This window comes from Phasianus colchicus, chromosome Z (genome assembly GCF_987193195.1).
Source record: "Phasianus colchicus chromosome Z, bPhaCol1.hap1.1, whole genome shotgun sequence".
NCBI classification, from domain to species: Eukaryota; Metazoa; Chordata; class Aves; order Galliformes; family Phasianidae; genus Phasianus; species Phasianus colchicus.
Genome location: NC_143476.1, coordinates 25,777,312 through 25,799,262, shown reverse-complemented (window position 1 = coordinate 25,799,262; position 21,951 = coordinate 25,777,312). Strand labels below are relative to the sequence as shown.

The following is a 21,951-nucleotide window of genomic DNA, read 5'->3' as shown; positions in this document are numbered from 1 at the left end:
TAAAAAAAAAAAAAAAAAAAAAAAAAGATATTGCTCTGTTGATTTGCAATCCAGTTTCATACATCAATAGCTTCTCATCCTGACCCTTCTGCTCTGTTGAGATTAGCTATTTCCAGTTTTTGATGCAGATTCCTACAGGTTACAGTTTACAGTTTAAGACATGTACTGATGGGCCATGAGTTATATTCACACTTATCCGGCATAATTCCATCAGAATCAGTTCTCAAAATGAAATTTGCAGCACTAATCTATTGGCACACTAAATAATTCTGCCCTTTGCCAATGGAAATCTGATATTTTGCGAAGCTGTACAAATAAATGAAACCGTGCTATTACTAAGAAATGCACAGTTTAGGTGGACCACCCTTTTTTCCAACCTTGAACAACAGCTTCTGAAGACTTAAAGAGCACTTCAGGTCGTAACAATGTGGTATGTAGTTAGAAGTAAAAAAAAAAAAAAAACAACAAAAAAACACCTTAGCACTTCAGTGGGTCTGGACAATCCAAAACTCTATGTTGGCAGAGCTCTTCACTCTGCAGTCCCCTGGAATGCCAATTCTGCCCATGCTTTCTCTGTTAATAAAAATCTTGCTTATTGATGTGTGCAGTCACACCAACAGTTCACTCATTAGCTGACTCTTCACTCAATCCTGCTGCACTCTGAACATTACTGCTGAACTCTCCCAGGCATGCACAGTCCCAGGCAAGCACTACTGTCCCTCTTCCTCTGCTTCCCCTCTAATACCCAACGTATTCAGAAATCACTGTTTTGTTTTGTGTCCAACCCTGAGATCAACCATTTCATTACCCAACATCTCAGCTTCTGAACTCTTCTTTTCTCTAATGTGAGTTGATAGCACTCCCTTTTGCAACTTGCATGCTTTCTCCAACAATATGGAGAGGGGGAAAAGTAGGGCTGGGCAATACATTTAAAGGATGAGGGGTGTGTAGGGAGTTAGCTTAATTCAAAAGATATCTTTGGCAACAAGAATCTCAAGGATTTTTCTCTTTGCCCTTTGTCATACAGTATTCACATTAATACTTCAAGACTTATCAAAATAAAAGTATCTATTTTGCAAGTAAAACAAACTTTTTATTCTAAGTCTCTAGATACAGCTGCAGAAGAATATATGATACAAAAATTGTCCCAAATCCCTAAGAGATCTGCAGAAAAAAAGCCAGAAAGCATTTTGTGCAGACCATTCCTGGTAGCACATAAGAAGTAGGGCACAGCTTGCTTGGGTCACACTTACCTTCTCACCATGAGTTCTATACAGTCTTCCCCTTTGGCTGCAACTAGAAAGATACTGGTTCTTCTTGGCATATATTCCAATACTGAACAGAAACAGTTTTTACTAGCATATAAAATCATACTGCCATTCACCAGAAGTCAGATGAACTACTACTTCACTGCTGAAGACTGGAAACATCAACTACTACTAGGTTTTCAGCCATAGCAGCTATAAACCTGTCAGTCAGTCAGCTTTTTTTTTTTTTTTTTTTTTAAACAGAGACAATGCTGAACAGTCTTTAATTCAAATGCACAACACATAAACATTTCAGAATCTTAACTACGGGAGAAAAGCGAAACATTCACAGGCACTCATTTCGTCCACCATCCTCCTGAGAAGGTATGGTTATTTCCGACAGCAAACAAATTAATCAGTACAGAAGACACCCACAAGCTAAAGGCTTTTGTTTTTATTTAGATATCAGCTATGTAGTAGAGTACATTCAGGAAGTACTTGCATCAGTTTGGCATTTCTCAAGCACCTGACAGCTGCTCCTTTTACATATAACAATTATCCCCTTTTTTTTCGTGCAGAGTGTTACATCATTACAATCAATCTCTCCAAGTCCATAAATATACTGATATTCCTGCTTAGTTAAAACCTACTGGCTGACTCAGGTATTAATGTTAATTTGTGCAAAATGAAACATTATGAAAGATTTATTTTCTGTTTAGCAGTATCACTTCTACTTATACAGTTTTGGTTGCATCACTGATAACTCAAACAATATGCACCTATGAAATTTGAAAATAATGAAATTTGAGCAACTAAAATACACACTATCTGGAAAAACATCACAGATGTTTAAGAATAAAGAAAAAGCAAAAGGCTTTATTACATTTAATTATTTGATTTAGATAATTATTTACAGACTACAACAAAGCAAAGAAGAAACAAAATACAAATGCTTCAGTCTTTCTCACTCTCTTTTCTCAGGACTTGACTTCTACTCTGAGCATAAGTAGTTGTTGAATCCACTGCTGCACAAACAAAGCAGGAAATCATTCTTTGGTTGTACCACTAAATCATTACTATCATTAATGGCACAACTCACGCTGTACCACTAGTGATACTAATAACATCTTCGTTATTAAATACAGAGATAAAATTGTAATTCAGTTAATTGGAGTACAACAGTAAAAAGTCAAAATATCCCCAAGTTGTGTTCAGGAAAGGATGCATGAAGTAATTTTAGCCAAAACTTGAATTTGCCTTCACCAGTAGCACTGCAAGATTGTCTCTAACAGAGAATGTATGATAAAAGGAAAACTACATTTTGTTATGACTAAACATAAGTGGTAAGAAGGTACCAGGATCTAAAAAATCAAGAATTCTATAACTGGAGTTTATTTTCTATAGAAGGGAAGGTATGCATGCAGATTTTTTTTGAACAGCAGAAACTTGATTGTTTGCTGGATACTACAAATTCTGAACTCTGTTCCTCAAAGTGAGAGGAAAAAATCCTTACTTAACAAAAATAGTTTGATTTTTACAATCTCCTCAAGATCAATAGAATGCCAGGATCTTCAGATGCTTACAACTGTATTTTTATTTTCTTTTGCAAAGGTTGGTCCAAGGTAAGTATGGAAGTGAATTTGATTTGATGATTCAGTCTCATTGCAATGGACAGAACTGAACCTAGTGTTTTGTCTGCTGGCAAAAAAAGGATATTCAGTTCACTATAATGCATACAATAAAGTCAAAAATGCAATCTATTGCTTTTAACACTTTTACTGAAACATAACACGAAAGTGAACAGTAATTAGGTATCTATGAATTTTCCCCAAAAGAAAAGAAGTGAACAGGAGAATATTTTCTTCTTTGTCTATATACCTTCCCAAATCACAGGCAGCATGGGTGGGAGATTTTCTCAATTAATAATCAAGATTAGGGTTTTCATTTGAATAAATCCATTTTAAATTCAGCATTAAAATAACATGCTTCTTGCACTAATTTAACAGATTTCAGACAGTAAAATAAGTACCCACATGTTGGCATTCATGTTTATATCTAATCAGATCTTTTAGATGTCATAAGGTTGCTTTCCAGTGTTGCCATGAAATGCAGACTATAGAGTCTAGTAGTGTAGGCTATTTCCAATACCAACAGAAAGGAACATGAAGCAAGGCATTACACTACCTTTCTATAAAAAGTACAGTAGGAATGAAATCCTAGAAAAAATGTTAAACTACATTAGAGAAGGAGCTAAATGTCTGCAGAAGCTCATTTTTGGTTGTATTTTACACTGCGTGGTTTGCTGCATCTGCTAATTTAAAGCAGAAATGCTTACTGTTTTCTTTACTCAGTTTACCACATTTTCTTCTCCCTCGTCATACACCATACCCCAAGCATTATGAATATAAGCCCAAATATCCCAGACAATCCAGTGAACAAAGTTAGTGTAATGCACTGGTGTGAGGTGTAGCATTTAAAAAAAAAAAAAAAGTCTCTCAATCTTCATCGAAGTTCTGTTGTAGAAGAAAATTGGCGGCCAAGTTTTCATTCTTCTCACAAGCAAAATATGCTTGTATCACAAGTCCTTCAGGAAATCCTAATGCCTTTAGCTGAAGAAAAGAAACATATTTAGAATGTTTTGTATACTAAGCTTACTTGTACCTCTAGTGTCTTTAGATAACATTTAAGCAAATGTCTTTTTTCTTTTTGAACAAACACTGCTGCCACTAAAGGGAAGAGAGTAAGAAAATGTTGCCTCTGTCTTTAGACACCAAAAATTAAGTTTTTAAGTTTGTAATCAAAAAGAGATTTCCATGAATCTAAGCACCATAAATCACAACACTGTTCAACAATTAAAGGTACAAAGCTCATGGCTTCTACTAGAACTTGCCTGCAGCAAGATCCCCAGACTCTGATTTGGCTTATCACTGGTAGGTTGCACAACAGACCACATTAAGCGACACTGGACGTTCATTAAAATTTCAGCTAAGAGTATCCAGTTGAGAGTAATCTCTTTTTCAAAAGTCAGTGGACTAATATCTAGGATACATTAATAACTGGGTATTAGAATATTTAAGAGATCTGTTACTATGCCAGGGAAAATGGGTTTAGCTTGTATTTAAGATGCTTTCCACAAATCAAATTTTGTTTTAGCCTAAGTCCAGAGGAGGGCAACAGAAATGATGAGGGATGAAACAAAGACAGGCTGAGGCTGTTCACTCTGAAGAAGAGAAGGCTCTGGGGAGACTGACAGCTGTCTCTCAGTATCTAAAAAGGGAGGCAATATGAAGGAAAAGGACAGAATCTTTAGCAGGGTCTGTTGTGGTAGGACAAAGGGAAATGGCTACAAACTAAAAGAGGGGGAGATTTAGACTGCATATAAGGAAGAAGCTTTTACAATAAGGTGGTGAGGCAGTGTCACAGGTTGTCCAGAGAGGTGGTGGATGCCCCATCCTTGGAGTTCAAGGTCAGGCAGGACAGAGCTCTGAGCAATCTGATGTAGCTGTAGGTGTCCCTGTACACTGCAGGGGAGTTGGCACAGACGGCCTTTAAGGGTCCCTTCCAACTCAAAATATTCTACAATATGCTGTCATCTATGGATTTTATTAAAATCCTCACAGCACCTGCAAGGTACTTTTTTTACACAGGGCAGGTCAAACCTCTGCAAGAAACTACTTCCTACTATTGCTTGTCAGCCATTTTTAGTTTTAATTTCATGCTTACAAATAGCATCACGTGTAGCAATATGATACCTAAGTTTTCTGTGAATAACAGGAGAAGCTCACAGCCCCAGCCCTCTCTGTTGGGTTTTGCAACAGGTTATAGAGGTAATACACCACTGCATAAAATGGTGTTGTAAATAAATGCAGCAGACTGGGGAAGATGAGAAGTATATAGGATGTATATAGGCAAACAGTTTTTTTAGTCAATAATTAACTATTTCCTTGATACCTAGAAAGTTGACAAATACTAAAGGGTTTTTCTGATAATATTAGGAACCTTCTGATTTACCATTAAAAAAATCCATCTCTGATAAACAAAAAAAACATTACTACAGTATGACAATTCTTCACTATTTGCTCTTAAAAAAAAAATCAAAACTTCTCAAGAGGCACCGAGGTAAATACACATTTTAGTATTAGATACAGTACTATGAATGCAGTGTAACCTCAAAAGTATATTTGATTGACATGTTTATCTACATATTAAAATATAAAATTAATTAACTCTCATGATGAACAAATGATGGAGTTAAGGAACAACTTCAACTAATCTACTTAACTACGAGAGTTTTAACTATCCCAATGCTTTGCAAAGAAGGATTATATAGACTCCTTTATACATGGAAATCAATCACAGTTGGCATTATCTTAAATAGCACTCTCTGAGGTTTTTGCCAGAGGAACTGTCTAACATCCCTTTCCTCAGGGAAGCTCAATCATCTACTATTTCAGATGGCCTCTGATCACTTAAAGGACTTTGCAACTTTACAGTAGGACAAACTGAGAGATTTTTAGATGAAATGGCTAAAAGGTATATGATTTGAAACAAAACTACTGTGGCTATGGAATAGCAGAGTAATTCATAAACTACTACAAGTGTTAACAAAAAAAAAGCTTAAGTTAAGGCATATCTTAAGCATGCAACAGTCAGCATCTTAGAGCAACAGGCAAACATTTCAAGAAGAAAAGGCTCACCCGTTCAATAGCTTCTTTTTCCTGAGGTGTTACTTGAATATAGCTCATATGACCATTTCCAGCTTCTGCTACTCCTCCAGTGCTGGCACTATCATCACTGCCACTTAAACCTTGTCGAGACTCTGTAACTGGCTCATTCAACATATGAATAAAATGCTCCTGATGTTGGCTTATTTGCTGCAATGCACAGGACAATAAAAGAAAGAAATATATTAATATAAAACATGTTTAGTTCTTCTTCAGTGAATTAAGCAGTCAAAAAACGTGTACAAAATGTGTAGTGAAAAAAATTATTAAATCTAGCTGTAAGAGATGCAATTTCACATTTAAGTTCAGTTGTGGTTACCCTCTCCTCTTCTTGATGCCCTTTGCACCTCTCAGAAAGAGAGTAGGTCTCATTTCTAATATCATAGCACAATGTTCTATACAGTAAGACAAACTGAAAAGTAAAAGTAGTATTATGGAATTCCTATTAACATTTTATCTTAGGTAATGGCAACACTTCTCTTTCTTGTAAAACCTACATCAGAATTAGCAGCACTATTTTGTTGGTTTAAGATTCACCTGTAGTAGTTGAGGATTTTCCCGTCCAATCTGTTGCAGCAATGCTGGTAACAGAGAAGGATTTTGCTGAATGATCTGTCTCATCTGCTGGAACTGGGGCTGATTTCGCAAGAACTCGAGAGGATGTCCTGAAAAACAGTAAGATAATGCCTTCAAAAGGTTAGCAAGCCTTCTGTAAAGTACATATCTAACATCTGTACTGTAGACAGAAAAAGGATACCAAATTGGACAATAAACCCTTTACTGAAGAAGAGCTTACTTCCTCACACTAAGTGTAATTTACTAAGGTTAAAACATGCAATTTCATCTAACTCAGCTTTCTCTGAAAATCCAACAGGTTTCTGTATCTGACCTCCAGCAGTTTTCTCTTTGTGTCTCATCTCTGAGTAATCTCGTTCAGAGGCACACAGCCAGCTACTGTCTTCCCTCCAGACCTACACCTGAGTTTCAATTACTGTAATAGGTCAGTTCTTTCCTTCTCAAGTAAATCTTAGAATACCATATATTCTGTACTATTAGATACTGCAGTGAATTCAGCACAATCAAAAGTGCTCTGAAACATTCAGTTCTCCAGTTCTCTCTCCTTATAGATGAAGCCTGTCAGTCCTACCTGTATTTAATACCCTGGATGCTAACCAGGCTTACAGCATGGACACTGTCTTTGCCATAAACTGAGAGACATTTTACACTCACTGATTTTGCTCCTTTCATACACTTCCTCCACCTTAAGACTAAATTTTCTGCTGTGGATCCTAACCATTCTGTCCACGTCTTGCACTGCACAGAGAAGTGTCCTACCTCACAGTGGGTCTATTAGGTGCTACATCTAACTGCCTCAATTTGTGGTAAATATGTTAGTATAGGCACAGGCAACAGTACAAATGAGATAAAAAGGAGGAAGCCAGACCCTATGCGAGAGAAAGTACGACTGTCTCCACATTTGTGCTTTTGTAACCCTACTGGGGTTATGTGTATGGTCAAGATCACAACACTATTAGAAATTTCAAGAATTATTCCAGATATATAGACATAAAAAGCTTTTTGTTGCAAGCCAATACCACACTCAGCTAATTTTTGTGTTTTGGCTCTTATCAATTCACTTTGATCAGTTCACAATTACCAGGAATTCAAATTCACTGAAGCACAGAATGCTTCAATACATGTTTATTCTATCTCCTCAAGAACAGTCCTTCTTACCTCCAAGTGAAGTAGCAGTTGTAGGTATGGTTGCTACCGCTGCTGCCACTGCTGAAGACTGAGAGGTACCAGTGCTTGCTGCTTGAGTTGGTTCAGCCATTGCCTGATTATCTCCAGGTATACCCTAAAGCCACAGTTGACATTGTTACCTACAGAATGCTGCACATATTTACATTTCAGAACTAAGAAAAATATTACTATTTCCATTGCAAATGCAAAGCAAGATGCTGTGACAGGTGTGCGTTTACAAGTGGAGGAACATTCGGTGACAGAAATAATTCGTCATGGTAAAGCATTTAACACATCAGTTTAAAAGTGCATTTTGGTCCATGAACAAACACTTGCTATGAATATGTTCCAAAGTATTTGATATGAATAGAAAAGTTAAACTACTTATAATGTTATGTTACGGTGTTTTGCAGACAAAGTTACATTACAGCAACAGGATTGTATATTACACAATGCTAACTGAATTTAGATCAAACAGTTGATTAATTTTTGCTGATAAGAAATTAAGAGGAATCATAGCTCTTTCAACCACTTTCCTCAACAGAACAGTTTGACAGTCACCATTCACTAAATGTTCTGTGAAAATGCCTGAGAAGTTACAGTTGTACTGTTATTCACAGGGATAATTTTCTTGATTACACCTGTATGATTCTGTGTCTTGGGTTTGTGATGAAATTAGTATTGACAATTCATCAATGCTTTAGCTGTTAGAGAACCACAGTATTTTCAGATTCTCGTACTGCTCTGCCAGCAAGGAACTGGGGATGCACAATAAGCTGTGAGCAGATGCAGCCTTGTCAGCCAACTCCAACAACCAAAGGGATATCCCAATGCTGTATGATGTGCTCAGCAATAAAAGTTGGGTAGAAAGGAGGGAGAAAAGGGCAATGTTTCAAATTACAACACTTGCTTTCCCAAGCAAGTTTGTTTGTTTTTTGTTTTTTGAAGTGTGATGAAAACCTGTTAATCTGAAGATGATCAAATATCTGCCTGTCAATGGGAAGCAGTGAACTAATTCCTAATCATGTTTTGTTTTTGCAAGTAGCATTTTTGCTTTATCTATTAAACTGACTCTTATTTCAGAATATTTTTCTAATTCTTGGCCCTGTGTCAGTGCAAGGAACTGAGCAAGCAGCCATCTGGTGCTTGGCTGTCTACCACAGACAAACCACTACATCAATGCAACCAGATGAGTAAGGTGTGTGGGACACCTACCACAGAACTCAGTGGTAGGTAACGTAGATTGAAAACCCTGCTGTAACGTGTGCTCTTTCACACAATGCATTCATCACTGTAGCTGAACTAAAGGGATAAATATACAGACAATGTGAAGACCACATATAAAAACACAGAACCACACAGCGACCCAGGAAAAACTGATCTGAGATTTAAGAAACACATCAAGGTATAAGCTGCCTAAAACATCAAGTCTGTATTTAGGCTACTCTGTGGAATAAACACAAACGTTCCCCCTCATACACTTTATTACAACTTTGACTCCATAAGCTGGCTATACATTCTTCCTTCCACAAAGTGGTGAGAAAAGTACATTTGTCACATAATTCAGTGGTAACTCTTCTATCACTGTTCTACAGAGTGCAGTTTAAATACCTTCTCCCATAAGAATCAGTTAGGCTAAATATAGACAGTAGGAAGAGAAGAGTAAGACTTCAGGGCAGAGTTCTACACAGTGCCCAGCATCAAAACCTGCCTGAGATCAAGAAGCATTTGGATAACATGCTCGGAAATATGGTTTGATTTTTGGGATGTCCTGTTTGGAGTCTGGAGCTGGACTCCACAACTCCTATGGTCCCTTCCAACTTGGAATATCCTACGATTCCAAGATTTTTGGGAATTCAATTATAATACATGAACTAAGGTATGATGTGGAGTGTAACACTGTGGAAAAAGGGAATGGTTTTAAAATGAAAGAAGGGCAATTTAGGCTATATGTCAGGAGGGTATTCTTTACTCAGAGGGCAGTGAGGCCCTGGCACAGCTGCCCAGAGAAGCTGTGGTGCCTCATCCCTGGAGGTACTCCAGGCCAGGATGGATGGGACCCTGGGCAGCTGAGCTGGAGGGGAGGCAGCCCTGCCCACAGCACAGGCTGGGGCTGGGTGGGTTTTAAGATATCTTCCAAGCCAATCTGTTCTATGACTCCACAGAACCACAGAATAGCCTGGGTTAAAAAGGACCTCAAAGATTGCCTAGTCTCAACCCCCCTACTGTGTGCAGGGTTGCCAACCACCAGACCAGGCTGCCCAGAGCCACATCCAGCCTGACCTTGAATGCATCCAGAGATGGGGCACCCACAGCTTCTCTGGGCAACCTGCTCCAGTGCATCACCACCCCCTGTGTGAAATATTTCCTCCTAATATCTAACCTAAACCTGCCCTGGCTCAGTGTAAAACCATTCCCCCTTGTCCTATCACTATCCATCCTCATAAACAGTCATATCCCCTCCTGTTTATGCTGCCTTCAAGTACTGGAGCATTATCTTATGAACACGGGTTAACCTTCTGGAATTACTGGTTGACTTCACATATTCTCAGGCATGTATTGTCACTGCAATCTGTATCCAGACCAAACAGTGCATGTTTGTTTAAACCTTAAGTCTGTCCTTGAATGGAAACACTATGGAAACTAGTCTAACCAAATTTACTGAGAGATAATTTACTATTTTGAATATTGTCTCAATTCTTAAATACAATGTTGAAGAATCATTATCAAAAAACCAAACAAACCATACAAACCAAGACTATATGTGATGGTAATCAGTAAGGTATATGCACCTCCTTTACGAAGCTATACAAGCATGATATCAACTAATGTAAACTTAAATTTGAAATGTGCACATTACTTGAACTGTGAGAAGAGCATTTTTTGCCTTACAGTGAGTTAAACGTTTACAGTTTTACCGAACACCAGAGTGTTTTTTTAGCTGATACTGTTCACCACAGGTGCATGTAATCATATCAGGCACAGCCCAAGGAACATACACATTTTTGGACAAGGAGGTTGTAAAGAATTAGACGGTTGAATGACTGACAGAACATCTCTCTAATTAAGTAGTTAAGAAAACATTTGAATCTAAATGTCTCCCAAAGGCAAGCCTGAAGTATAGAAAAAACATGTGTTTTAGAATTGGAAATCTCCTTCTACAAACAAGGCTCAAGGATATAGGACAATATAAGATTAAGAAACTAAGCCATAAAAATTGAATAACTTGTTATCTGATCCCACTTGCTGTCAGTGATTCTTCAGTGCCAATCTACAGAACAGCTACATTAAGTACTGATACTGCCTTCACCTTTCCTTTCCAACAGTTTACAGGCTCTCAATAATTGTGTGTGTGTAAGAGCTTCTAAAGCTACCCTGCAGATCATCTGGAGGCTGTTAAATTAGGAGATCAATTAGTTACCAGTGGAATAATACTAACTAAAGAAAACATTTTCCTGGTGCTGCAGAATGGTCATGAACATATTTAGTTAGACCAAGAACAGTCTAAAAGATCAACTGCACCAATAGCATTTTTCTAAGTCTGTCTACTAATGTTGCCCAAGAACAAGATTCCTTCTCCTCGCTCCTTTCTCCAGCTGACAGAACAAGGAGAGCATACTTTTCTGCAGAAAAGGATAACAAAAAGTAGAAGGGAAACCACGTATGCAAGAGAAAGACCCACAGGCCTACTGAACAAGAAATTAACTACTCATGACAAAATCAATCTGTTTGATAAACATGTCACCTGCTAAACTCTACTTCAAGAACACTCTGTTTTTCTTCAGGACTTCTTGAACACAAATAAGCTAAAGCAGGGAAATACTATTCTGACTACAAAAGCCATACATGCTGTACATGGCTGGGGATTGCACAGCAAATGCAACGCTTCTAAGGGGCATTGGATTTATGCACAAACTAAATGCACAGTGAGCAGACAGTAAAATCAACACTTTTCAAGACATGAAAAATAAATATCTGAGATTCCCAGATTAACAACAGCTGGATTGAAATGACTCCATTTTCCCTCAAGGTATCAAGAATTCAAAGCCTTTGTTTGCTCCCCTACCAGATGAGAGTTTAGCTTTTACATTCAAGTACTCAAACCACTTGTTGCCCATTTAAAAAACTGCATGTTACAATATCTTGGGATCATTCCTGTGAGTAACAACCATGCCAGTGACTGGTAGTTGTATTTACTAATGAAACATTTTATTTACAAAAGGGAAATTCTGCAGCTTAAGGTCAGTTTTCACATCAGTCTCTCAGAAATTCCGTTTTCATATTCTACAGGGACTAGTTCAAGACAGCTGGCTTTAAAATGAGATGTAATTAAAACAGCAACAACAACAAAGACAGCAACAAAAAACCCTAAAACAACTTACAAGATTTCCATTAAAGTGAAGTTACTGTTTTATTACCTCTCAAGTCAATTAAGTTCATTTCACTTTTGAAATTGTGTTTTTGAAGAAGGAAATTGTTTATTGCCCTGAACACTGCATAAGTAAAGCACTTGTTAATAAAAACTTTTAAGTTCTTCTGTTTGGAAAACACATTAATATGACTTTTGTGTACAACTAGTAGTAAAGATGAACAGGAATTTTTGAAGTGCTACCTTGTGATGCGATATATACTAATAAAAACAATGTTTTCACTAAGACATCACAATAATCATGTTTGGCTTGGTCACTGGCAATTTGAGCTACCAATGAAACTGGGCATACCTGACACATATAACCACAAAATTCCACACAGAATATAAACAAAGAAGAGATAAATGTAGCTAACAACAACTTCAGTATTTTCTATAGCACATGATTAAAACAATATTCAAAATAACAGGTAAACAAAACAGGAAGTTCTTGAATGAGGACAAAAGAAGAAGCAAAAGAATGGAGTATACACGAGAAACTGCTCACCATTAAAAGGTATTCCACTGCTCTGTCTGGATTGTTGAAGCTGGCTCTCAGTGCTGCAATTACTTGCTCACGTTCATAGCCCATGGACATGATTTCAGTCACCATATTCTCATAGGACTGACCGGTCACTAGAAGTAACATGATGACCATTGTAAGTGAATAAGGTAAAAAAAAAAAAAAAAAAAAGCATAAAAAGCTTCCATGGAGAAATGTCACTTCTATCCAAATTTGAGTCGTTCACTGAAGTGTAAACACAGAGTCACATTAACCTTGCCATGGTTCTATCAAAACATGTTCTGGTGGTTTTGTTATGCATTTGGTTGGAATAGTAGAGTTCTAGGATAATGAACACACTACAAACTTCCACTGAAAAAAGCAGCATGTGTAACAATTCTGACTTCATAATTGAGATACTATTCCCTTTCCATCCTTCTCTAAGGCTCAAGGACATCGTTACAGCTAATATTCAATTCCTAACATAATTAAGAAAAGTCTCCTGCAGCTTAAGTTCGGAAATCAAGCTTTTCAGGCAGAAACCTGCTTGTCAGACTCTATTAGCCACTGTGGCTTTTCCCTCAGAAAGACATTACACTAAGCTATGGTTAGAAAGATGACAAAGTTATCATCAAATTATAATTGTCTACTAACTATAAGCTGGTGACAACAATTGAAGTAACTTAACTGAACCTGGAGCAACTAAAGTTCTCAAGACTTGAGTGAGGATTACATCATCACAATGTATTTTTGACTAGACATCCATCACACTGAGTTTCCAATCTTTTTGAGTACAAATGGACTAAACCTGGCTCATGTCTGCAGGTATCAAGACAAAAAGGTACAAATATTGTATATGGAACAGTTTAAGGACAGCTCATGATACTACTAGTATAGAAATAAAATCATTTCTTCATAAACTGCTTCATTTACTCTTGTTGTAAACAGAGATAAGGTTAAAAAACCCTCAGAAACAAAAAGGAAAAAAAATTTAAAAATATTCAAAAGAACGGATCAGCACTAGCACAATACTTGTGCATTACTTGTGCATTATGCATAAATAATGATTTAACATCTATTGGCTAGTCTGGGTACAGACTTCAAAACAGAAAATTTAATCGGCTTAAACAAAGGTACATACATGTCTTTACATATAGACATTATTTTACGTATTCTTTTTCTGAAAATAAGCAATAATGCAAACTTTGCCTTAAAAATATGTATTATTGTACATATCTTTAAAAAGTAAAAAAGCCAGTTGTCCCAATACAGTAATTTTTATTAACTTTCTGCTCATATTTCCCTATCCATCAACAGTTTATTCTTACTATTGATCACGAACTAATGAAGATAAAGAGCACACAGAATACCTTTTCATTTAATTAGTTACTACTTAAAACACTTCTGTAGTGCTTTTTCCAACAAAAGCTTGGTAGAGACCAGAGTAGTATGATAGATTTTGTACAGAAAAAAGAAGCAAGATGGAAACAGAAGTACTGTGAATCTAAGCACATGTACTCCATACACAGCCTACTAACATGAGATCAACAGCAGTAATTCAGGAATTGCACACCAGCAGTATCACTATACAGCCAGGACTCCATTCTAAGTAGAATGTTTGTGAGACTGCAGCTGAGTGTGCTTGCCTGCTGGCCACAGCTGCTCATGCTGGGGTACACACCAAGACACCAATGCTGTTCAGTGTACACATTCAGTCTCTCTGCCTGTTTAAAAACACACAGCCCAGGCCAGATTTCGTAGTATCACAGAATGGTTTGGGTTGGAAGACACCTTAAAGTCCCTCACCAGATGAGGCTGCCCAGGGCCACATTCAACCTGGCGCTGAGTGCCTCCACAGATGGGGCACCCACAGCTTCTCTGAGCTGCCTATTCTAGCACCTCGAAACAAAAGCAATTCAATAGAAAACAATCTCTGCTTTTAAGTGAAGTCTATTATGTTCAGACAGTGTAACTGAGAAGCCACAGTACGAACACGTCCCATTTAGGATGCAAAAACATACTACATGAATTCGGGCAAGCGAATTCCCTTTAAAATAATTCCTAGAGGAAACGAGCTCATGACTACTGCCTATAGAAATGTTTTGGCATATAACTCGGCAGCATGCTTCTCTGGAAAACTACATTCAGTGTCTTGTGCTTCCAAATGTTAGGGCCATGAGTTTGCTATACTAGAAACCAACCAAAGAACTTCACATAAAATAGATACGCATGGTGGTCCCCTTCTCCTACACTAAAAAGAAAGAAGTATTTCCATCAGATTCGCAGTCATCTGTTTCAAGACATTCAGTTTAATTAAAATAGTTGGTCATTACTATTAACAGGAGTATTTACGATGATCACATCTCTGTCATTAAGCTATAATTAATATTTAAGGAAGCTTGTAGCACCTCTGGTACTTTAAAAACACAACAGAAGTAGACCGACTGTTTCCTACGGTACCTAACAGTACCCTGTTAACTATTTCAGTTCACACAGTTCTTCAGTCTACACCAGCACATCATAATCCAAAAACCCTAAAAAGACTAAACCTTGTGGTTACTAACAAAGGTTAAACTTTCTTGCTTGCTTTTAGAACACCTAAGGCTGTTTAGTCATAACACCTGCTTCCAATGCACCCAAAAACTGGTATACAAAAATGTATGTGAAAGATATTTTGGTTTAAGACATTTTGTTCTAAGATATGCTTACTGAAAAAGACAATAAAAGTCCACTTCCCTCTTTATTTCTGTGTGCTAACTTACTACCCTCAAAGAATTCCTTCCAAAACTTTAAGTAGGGATACTGTTTATCTAATAATTTCCTAAGTATGAGAATAAGCACAAGAGAAATACAGTAATTTCTATTGTTTTTATTCTGTTTATTCCACTGAGAAACAAAGACATTTAAACCATCAAAGAAAAGTAAATTGAACATTAGTATATGGAGACATTTATTCCTCAACAGACAGTAGCATATTCACTGCATTCATCCACTCTGACAGAATCAAAGTAGATTCTCTGACAGCACTGTCAAAGTAGAACAGGTGAATAATAAATGCAGCTATTTTATATGACCTGCTCACCAGGAAGCAAAGGTAAAAAGAAAAGCATATACATATTTACATCTACTGTCTTATTCCCCACCAATTCAAACTGAACAGTTAGAAGAGAAATTAAGGAAAGCATTAAAAAAAAACTAGGAATGATAAGGATCTTCCTTTTACACAATAAAAGTATATGAAGTGAAATATTCTTCAGTAAAGAATTCTTGATGCTGGTTCTAAGATATTAACTTCAACTCAGTAAAGTGTACTTTGATCATAACTTTACCAATGACAGATATAGAAGAGAATATCAACATCTGCTAATCCGTCATTTGTTTCTGCTGCACCAAAATAATGTCTACATTAAAAAAACACTCCACTTACCAAGTGCACTTATAGCATCCTCAAAAAGATTTGATCGAGATGTATCACCTGTTGTACTGTAAGATGAAGACAAGTGCAATGGTAATTACAAAACTTTGGAAAGCTTCCTATTTTTATTTTTTATTTTTTTCAAAAAAGCAGCAGCAGCTGTAACTCTTAAGTGGCCCCTTTTGGTTTTTGTTTTTTGTTTTTTTTTTTAAAGGAATAAAAAGGTTTTCCAAAGAACTCTAACTTGGATTTATAGTGAGACCAGATTTTATAATCTTACAATGCTACCACTTTTAACACTGATAGACCAACCACTCCCTCTACCCCCCAATATTTTGGCTCTTACCCATCTGCTCAGGGATTAGCCATCTGTTTGCTATAATGTTTTAAAGAGTGGGAGAACAAGGTTTTTCAAAGCAGACAGCAGTCTCCTTAATTGCCTCCCCTTATTCAATGGTATAATTTGGATTGATCTCAGCAAGGACCCAAGGAGGTCATTGGGAAGCACTTCTTAAAATATCAGTATCTTACTTTTCCAGTAAAACAGATTGCTGGTATTTGCAATTATTCTCTCTCAAAGTATCAAAATTATTATGTTACAGGAGAAAAGACTCACCAAGGAGCACAGAGGTACAACAGCAGGCAGATGAACCCCAACAGCCCTATTAGAGACAAAGGAGCCCCTGTCTCAGCTCTTTCCAGGGCTGCAAGCTGAAGCTTGTCAGACTGATGGGCTGGGGGTGACAGCCTCAGTGAGAAAACAGGAAATGATCTCCAGGTCACCATGGGCACTATTGCCTACAAGGTGGTGGGACTCACTATGTGTGGCCGAAAAAGCATTTGGAGGTTGTGAAAGACTTATCACGGACTATTTAGAGGAAGAATGAAAGTCAGGGAAAGGGAAATATTAAGGCACTCTGAGGATGGAAAGTATGGGGATGAAGAAGAGGGGGAAAAGACAACTGAAAAGGACCAGTCACACATAAACAGCACCTGACTGGTCATGCCCTGCACCTGATCACCAGCCTGTCCTAGACATAATCTTAAATAATTTTTCCATTACCAAAAGTGCATCTATTTAATATGCAAGAGTGTATGGAGATCTAGATGCCAGTAACTGAAGAAGGGATGGACCACATGGGCCTGTGTCAAACTGAAGAAACTGGAGTGCATGCACGCTGCATGGGGATCTGTACATTGGCATGCACTCATCAGTGAATGTCAAGGCTGACCAGCTGTTAAGTAGGATAAGAGGCTTGGGAGCCAAGTATGGAATGTCTGGGAATCAGAGTCAGCTGCTAGAAGGACTGTAGCACCTGAGCATCAGCTACAGGTAAGGGCATTGGCCTCAGTCAGGTAGCAGAGAGGCCCATTTGTTTGTGTATCCATGCATAAGAGAGCAGAACATCTAGGGACTAGGACAACGCATGCCTACAGCCACAAAAGATCCACTGTGTGTATGTGCATATGAATAGGGTACAGAGGGAGTCTGAATATGAATAGCTGGAATGGGTTTGCTGGGCTCAGGAGGTTGGCTGTGTGTACAAGCACCAATGACTGGAGAGATTGGGAAATCTAGGATTCAGCTACTGGAACAGACTAAGGCCAGCTACTGGATGGATTCATTTTCTGGGTATGTATGTATGTATTCTTCACTAGTAAGCTCTGCCTTTGAGTAGCCAGATGTGAATGGCATGAGACCGCTGGTGATGTATGCTTGCTTGAGTAGGTGTTTTTTTGTTGTTGTTTTTTTTTGTTTTGTTTTTTTGTTTGTGCTAATCTGTGCAGCCAACCATACATATAGGTACATACATATTGTGTACAGGGACCATGTGCTCCATCTCAGTACTTAACAGACCTGGGGACATGAAGCTGCAGCTACCTCACATCTATCAGGCTACAGAGCTGGCAACTCCTAACAACAGCAAGTGTAAGATCATATTATACTGAATCAGTTTTCAGAAGATAACATTAGAAATACATATACTTCACTATCTATCACTAGTAAGATTTACAACTGCAATTAATTAAAGGCAAAACAGAAAAATAGTTTGCTAGGCCAAGGGTAAAAAAAACCCAAAAAACAACAAACATGCTCTATCGGCCTTAGTAATTTAGCTTCTAAAGCAAATCAAAACCAAGAAGTAGTTAGCAAAAAAATCAAGGCAGGTAATAACACAGTATTTCTCAGGTTTTTCTTTTGCTTTCTCCTTATGTATCTGCACTGAGACTCCCTTACTGCAGGTATTACAACACTGCAGTCTCCACATGAAAAACATGGAAAGTTGTTTTAATACTAAAGACAAAATTTAATCTTTGAACCCACTGTACAAACTGAGCAGCAAAAAAAGCACTCATTAAGAATTTTAAGTTATTCTACTGACAATTGAAGATTCATTTGTAACTTGTCATAAATAGCTGAATTTCTCAAATGTAATTTTTTTACAAAATTAAATCAACAATTAAGGTATTTAGTGCATGAAATCTGTTCCGAGATTTTTAGGACCTTAGGCAATTAAAAGTTTTGTTTCCTCAACATCAAAATGAATCAATATTTGATGGCATTTAAGTACAACCATTTCAAAAATTAATGTCCTATGCCTTGATATTCACATAAATGATACAGAAATAATTGCAAACCAATATGAAAAATGAAGACCTGATGCTAAGCAGCACTCAAAGGCCATTAAACTATAGTTAACAAGATTCTAATCCCATGCAACACTTATGTAAATTCAGGTGAGCAAAGTCCAGAATATAGAACAGGGAGGTAACCTCTAACTTTGCACTTGTTTTTCCTGAATGTTGAGAACTGAGGTTAAAAGGTACCCCAGTTCCCACAGCTAACCTGCATACTGGCCAAGTATTAGTCAGAATGACTAAAGTTTGTGGATTTAAGTTATTACATGATTAAGAGCAATGTTTTAATGTATGCTTTGGAAAAAAAATAAAAAAAGCTCTTTCCAAAAGTTAAGAGCAGTACAGAGCATGATTCAAAGTTAACCAGGTATGATGAATGATTCAAAACAGAACCAGAGTTCTACGAACAAGAGAGGATACACCCCTTTAAAAAGCTTTGGTAACAGCACTTCTCCACACAGTTGAATATCACTATAACAAATTTTGGGCCACAGTCACTCTGAAACACCTGCAGGCAGAACAACTATTCCTGTGACATTAAATTCCCCATTCCACAGGTTTAGTCAAAAGACCACATTCCCACATGAAAAAGTACAAAGTAATATTGTAGCTGAGTCAGAGACTGAAGTTACAGACAAGAAGTTACATAGAACAAAAAACGGGATTGGACTAATACTGTAACGGAAAATTCAACTTAAAGCCAGAACTAGCAACAGAAATGGACAAGCGAAGCCATTTTTGGAGGTCTATTCATACCTTTCATTTGATGGCAGGCTGACAGCAGCTGGTGCCTCTGGTGGTTTTTCTGCAGGCTTTTCTTCTTTAGGAGTACTCACAGGTGCTGATTCACAAGCAACTGCAGCTGGTGCTGGAGTGGTAGGGACAGGAGCTGGCACAGGAGCAGCTGCAGGAGTTGGTGCAGAGACTGGTGTGGGAGCTGCAGTTGTTGCACTAATGCCAGTAGTGGAATTAGTCTGCTGAGTTGCTGTAGTTGTTGCAGTTGCTGCTTTGGGCTATTGGAGGACAAGAGAATTCAGACACAACACAACAATGCTATTAAATGAATGCTTCCTATAGTGAATACAGTGATGAAGTTCAATTTTAACCATTTGTTGTTGAGGCAGCAGTGTCAAACACAACCATAATATTAATATCTTCCAAGATAATCTACACATTTTATTGTGCTTAAATTGGCAACTGGTAGTGTCGCTCAAGTAGTTATTTAGACACCTAAGCACTCACACTGTTCATATATGATGTGAAATGCAAAGGTCAGGTCCAAGTATTTATAAATTGCATTTCTAAATGTGAGAACAATGTTGTGTCTTGTAAAAGTGCATTTTTTAGAGGAAACAGTTGTCAGAAGATATCTGACAAGCACACTAAGCATAAGGTTTTTCACCACTCATATTTGCAAAGAAGTGATAAAGGCAGAAATCTCTTTTCATTATGAATATTGTTTTCTGGAAAATGAGATGCTAAGAATTAAGGGTAATAAATTTAAGCTTCACCCATAACAAGTTTAACTTACACACTGTTGACTGATTTACAGCATCACACAAATAACATTTCACATGCTTGAGTTTGATAGTAAGTACTGGAAGTCCAGCAGAATCAAGTACTATCAGACCAATAGCAAGAAATTCATGTTTGCTAATGCACAACTGCGCTTTAATCTTCATGCCTCACTATTGGAAACATGAATTTCTGATACAGTACTACATCCATCAGAAAGAAATCACTTTTGGAATTGAATTTTTGAAAGCTGTATCCCTGTAGTCCTTTCCCTACACGTATCTTCATGGTCTGGCCACATCCTCAGCTCACCATGAGAAACAGCATAACACAACTACTTACTCTAAGTGAATTGCTTTCAGACAATGTTTTTGTGCTTTTTTGTTTGTTTGCTTTTAAATTAGGGAAAATGTATTTCCTCCCTTTGTCTGAAAGGAAAGTCTGAGATTGAACAGCTTCCAGCAGGTACAGCAAAGATGGCTTTAACAGGCATTCACAGAAAAAAAAAAGTCAATAGTTCTGATCATTGGAAGATGTTTGCAGTTGTGCTTATGCAACAAGCATCTCTTACCCAGAATCGACTCACAATAGGAAAACTGAACTTGAACAGAACGACTGTAATACTTCAGAATTGCCAAACACTGAGACACAAGTTGACATACGAAGATACTGCATTTAGCAATTTTTGTTGGCTCTTTGTCTCTTGTACTATAAACAAAATGAAAAGCATACTCTGAAAACCTATCCGTATCTGCTTCCACTGATAAATGCCACAAATGGCATACTGCAGACTAGAAAATTTGTTTATTCACAACTGCAGCAACAGCTACATTCAAATGAGGAATCCTAGGAACTAATACTGGACACATGTGAAGTGCAAATGAACATAGGTTTTCTTCTCAAGAGGACATCCAGCACATCTCCAGTTACCCTCATATCTCAAGACATAGATGAAGTCAGTTTCATTCAACTCCAAGCGTATGGAAGAAGTAGATAATAAGGGACTTGATTCACCAACAGCAATCTAACAACTGGTCAAAAGCAGAGACACATCAAGCACACGTCACAGCCACTTCCTTTAATTTGCCAGTGCAGCCCTTCCAGACTCAGATTTATCGATGGAACTTTTCTATTAAGCCACCAGGTTTAAGCTTCTGTGCTCGACAAAAGAAAGAGCCATGAGTTCTGAAAAGCAACATGGCAAGACTGGAATAAATTCTTTATAGATAATTGAGTAACAAACTTATCTAGTTTCCTTTTTTCCTTAAAAAAAGCTCTGGAGGGATCAAGTCTATTCAAACAGTTACATTAACTTTAGAATAAAACTTTCAGAGAACAAGTTTCCATTGCTTTTATGGTATGTAAAAACAATGAAAAAAAAAAAAAGAAAGGAATTTTCCTTTCAAAAATAAGGATTACTCACTTTTGTCACCATAACCACCACAAAGTTCTTCTCATCTATTTTGTATTCTTTAAGAGCAGTATCATCATTAAGAATTTTACCTGGCAAATAAAACATGAAAATTTGTAAGAAGTCACGTAATGCGTTATTAGATTTGGTATTCCCCCACATAAACACAGATCCAAAACCACATAAAAGTAAGTCTTTTGCATACTTATGAACTTAGTAATTTTGAAATGTTTTAGCCATTAAGCTTTGGCAGTACAGTTCCAACTAGTTTTCCTCTACGATGTCCATCGTTAGCTGCAACTCTGCTTTGGTACAAAGTCTGAACTTCCTCCAAGTTTTGAATATG

General features: G+C 37.4%; 1 protein-coding gene across 2 annotated transcripts in view; it reads right to left on the bottom strand.

Moving 5' to 3' along the window:
* Positions 1–1,681: 1,681 nt before the first annotated feature.
* The window catches only part of RAD23B (RAD23 nucleotide excision repair protein B), a 35,474-nt gene continuing 15,204 nt past the window's right edge, over positions 1,682–21,951 (bottom strand). For both annotated transcript variants that reach the window (XM_031607757.2, XM_090130679.1), the window contains exons 3-10: positions 21,618–21,697; positions 19,436–19,692; positions 16,052–16,107; positions 12,631–12,758; positions 7,706–7,829; positions 6,509–6,636; positions 5,945–6,121; positions 1,682–3,856 (exon numbers count right to left, since the gene is read on the bottom strand). In XM_031607757.2, the coding sequence (XP_031463617.1) occupies positions 3,743–3,856; positions 5,945–6,121; positions 6,509–6,636; positions 7,706–7,829; positions 12,631–12,758; positions 16,052–16,107; positions 19,436–19,692; positions 21,618–21,697 (1,064 nt within the window). In that variant the 3' untranslated portion in view covers positions 1,682–3,742. The remainder of the gene's footprint in view (positions 3,857–5,944; positions 6,122–6,508; positions 6,637–7,705; positions 7,830–12,630; positions 12,759–16,051; positions 16,108–19,435; positions 19,693–21,617; positions 21,698–21,951) is intronic.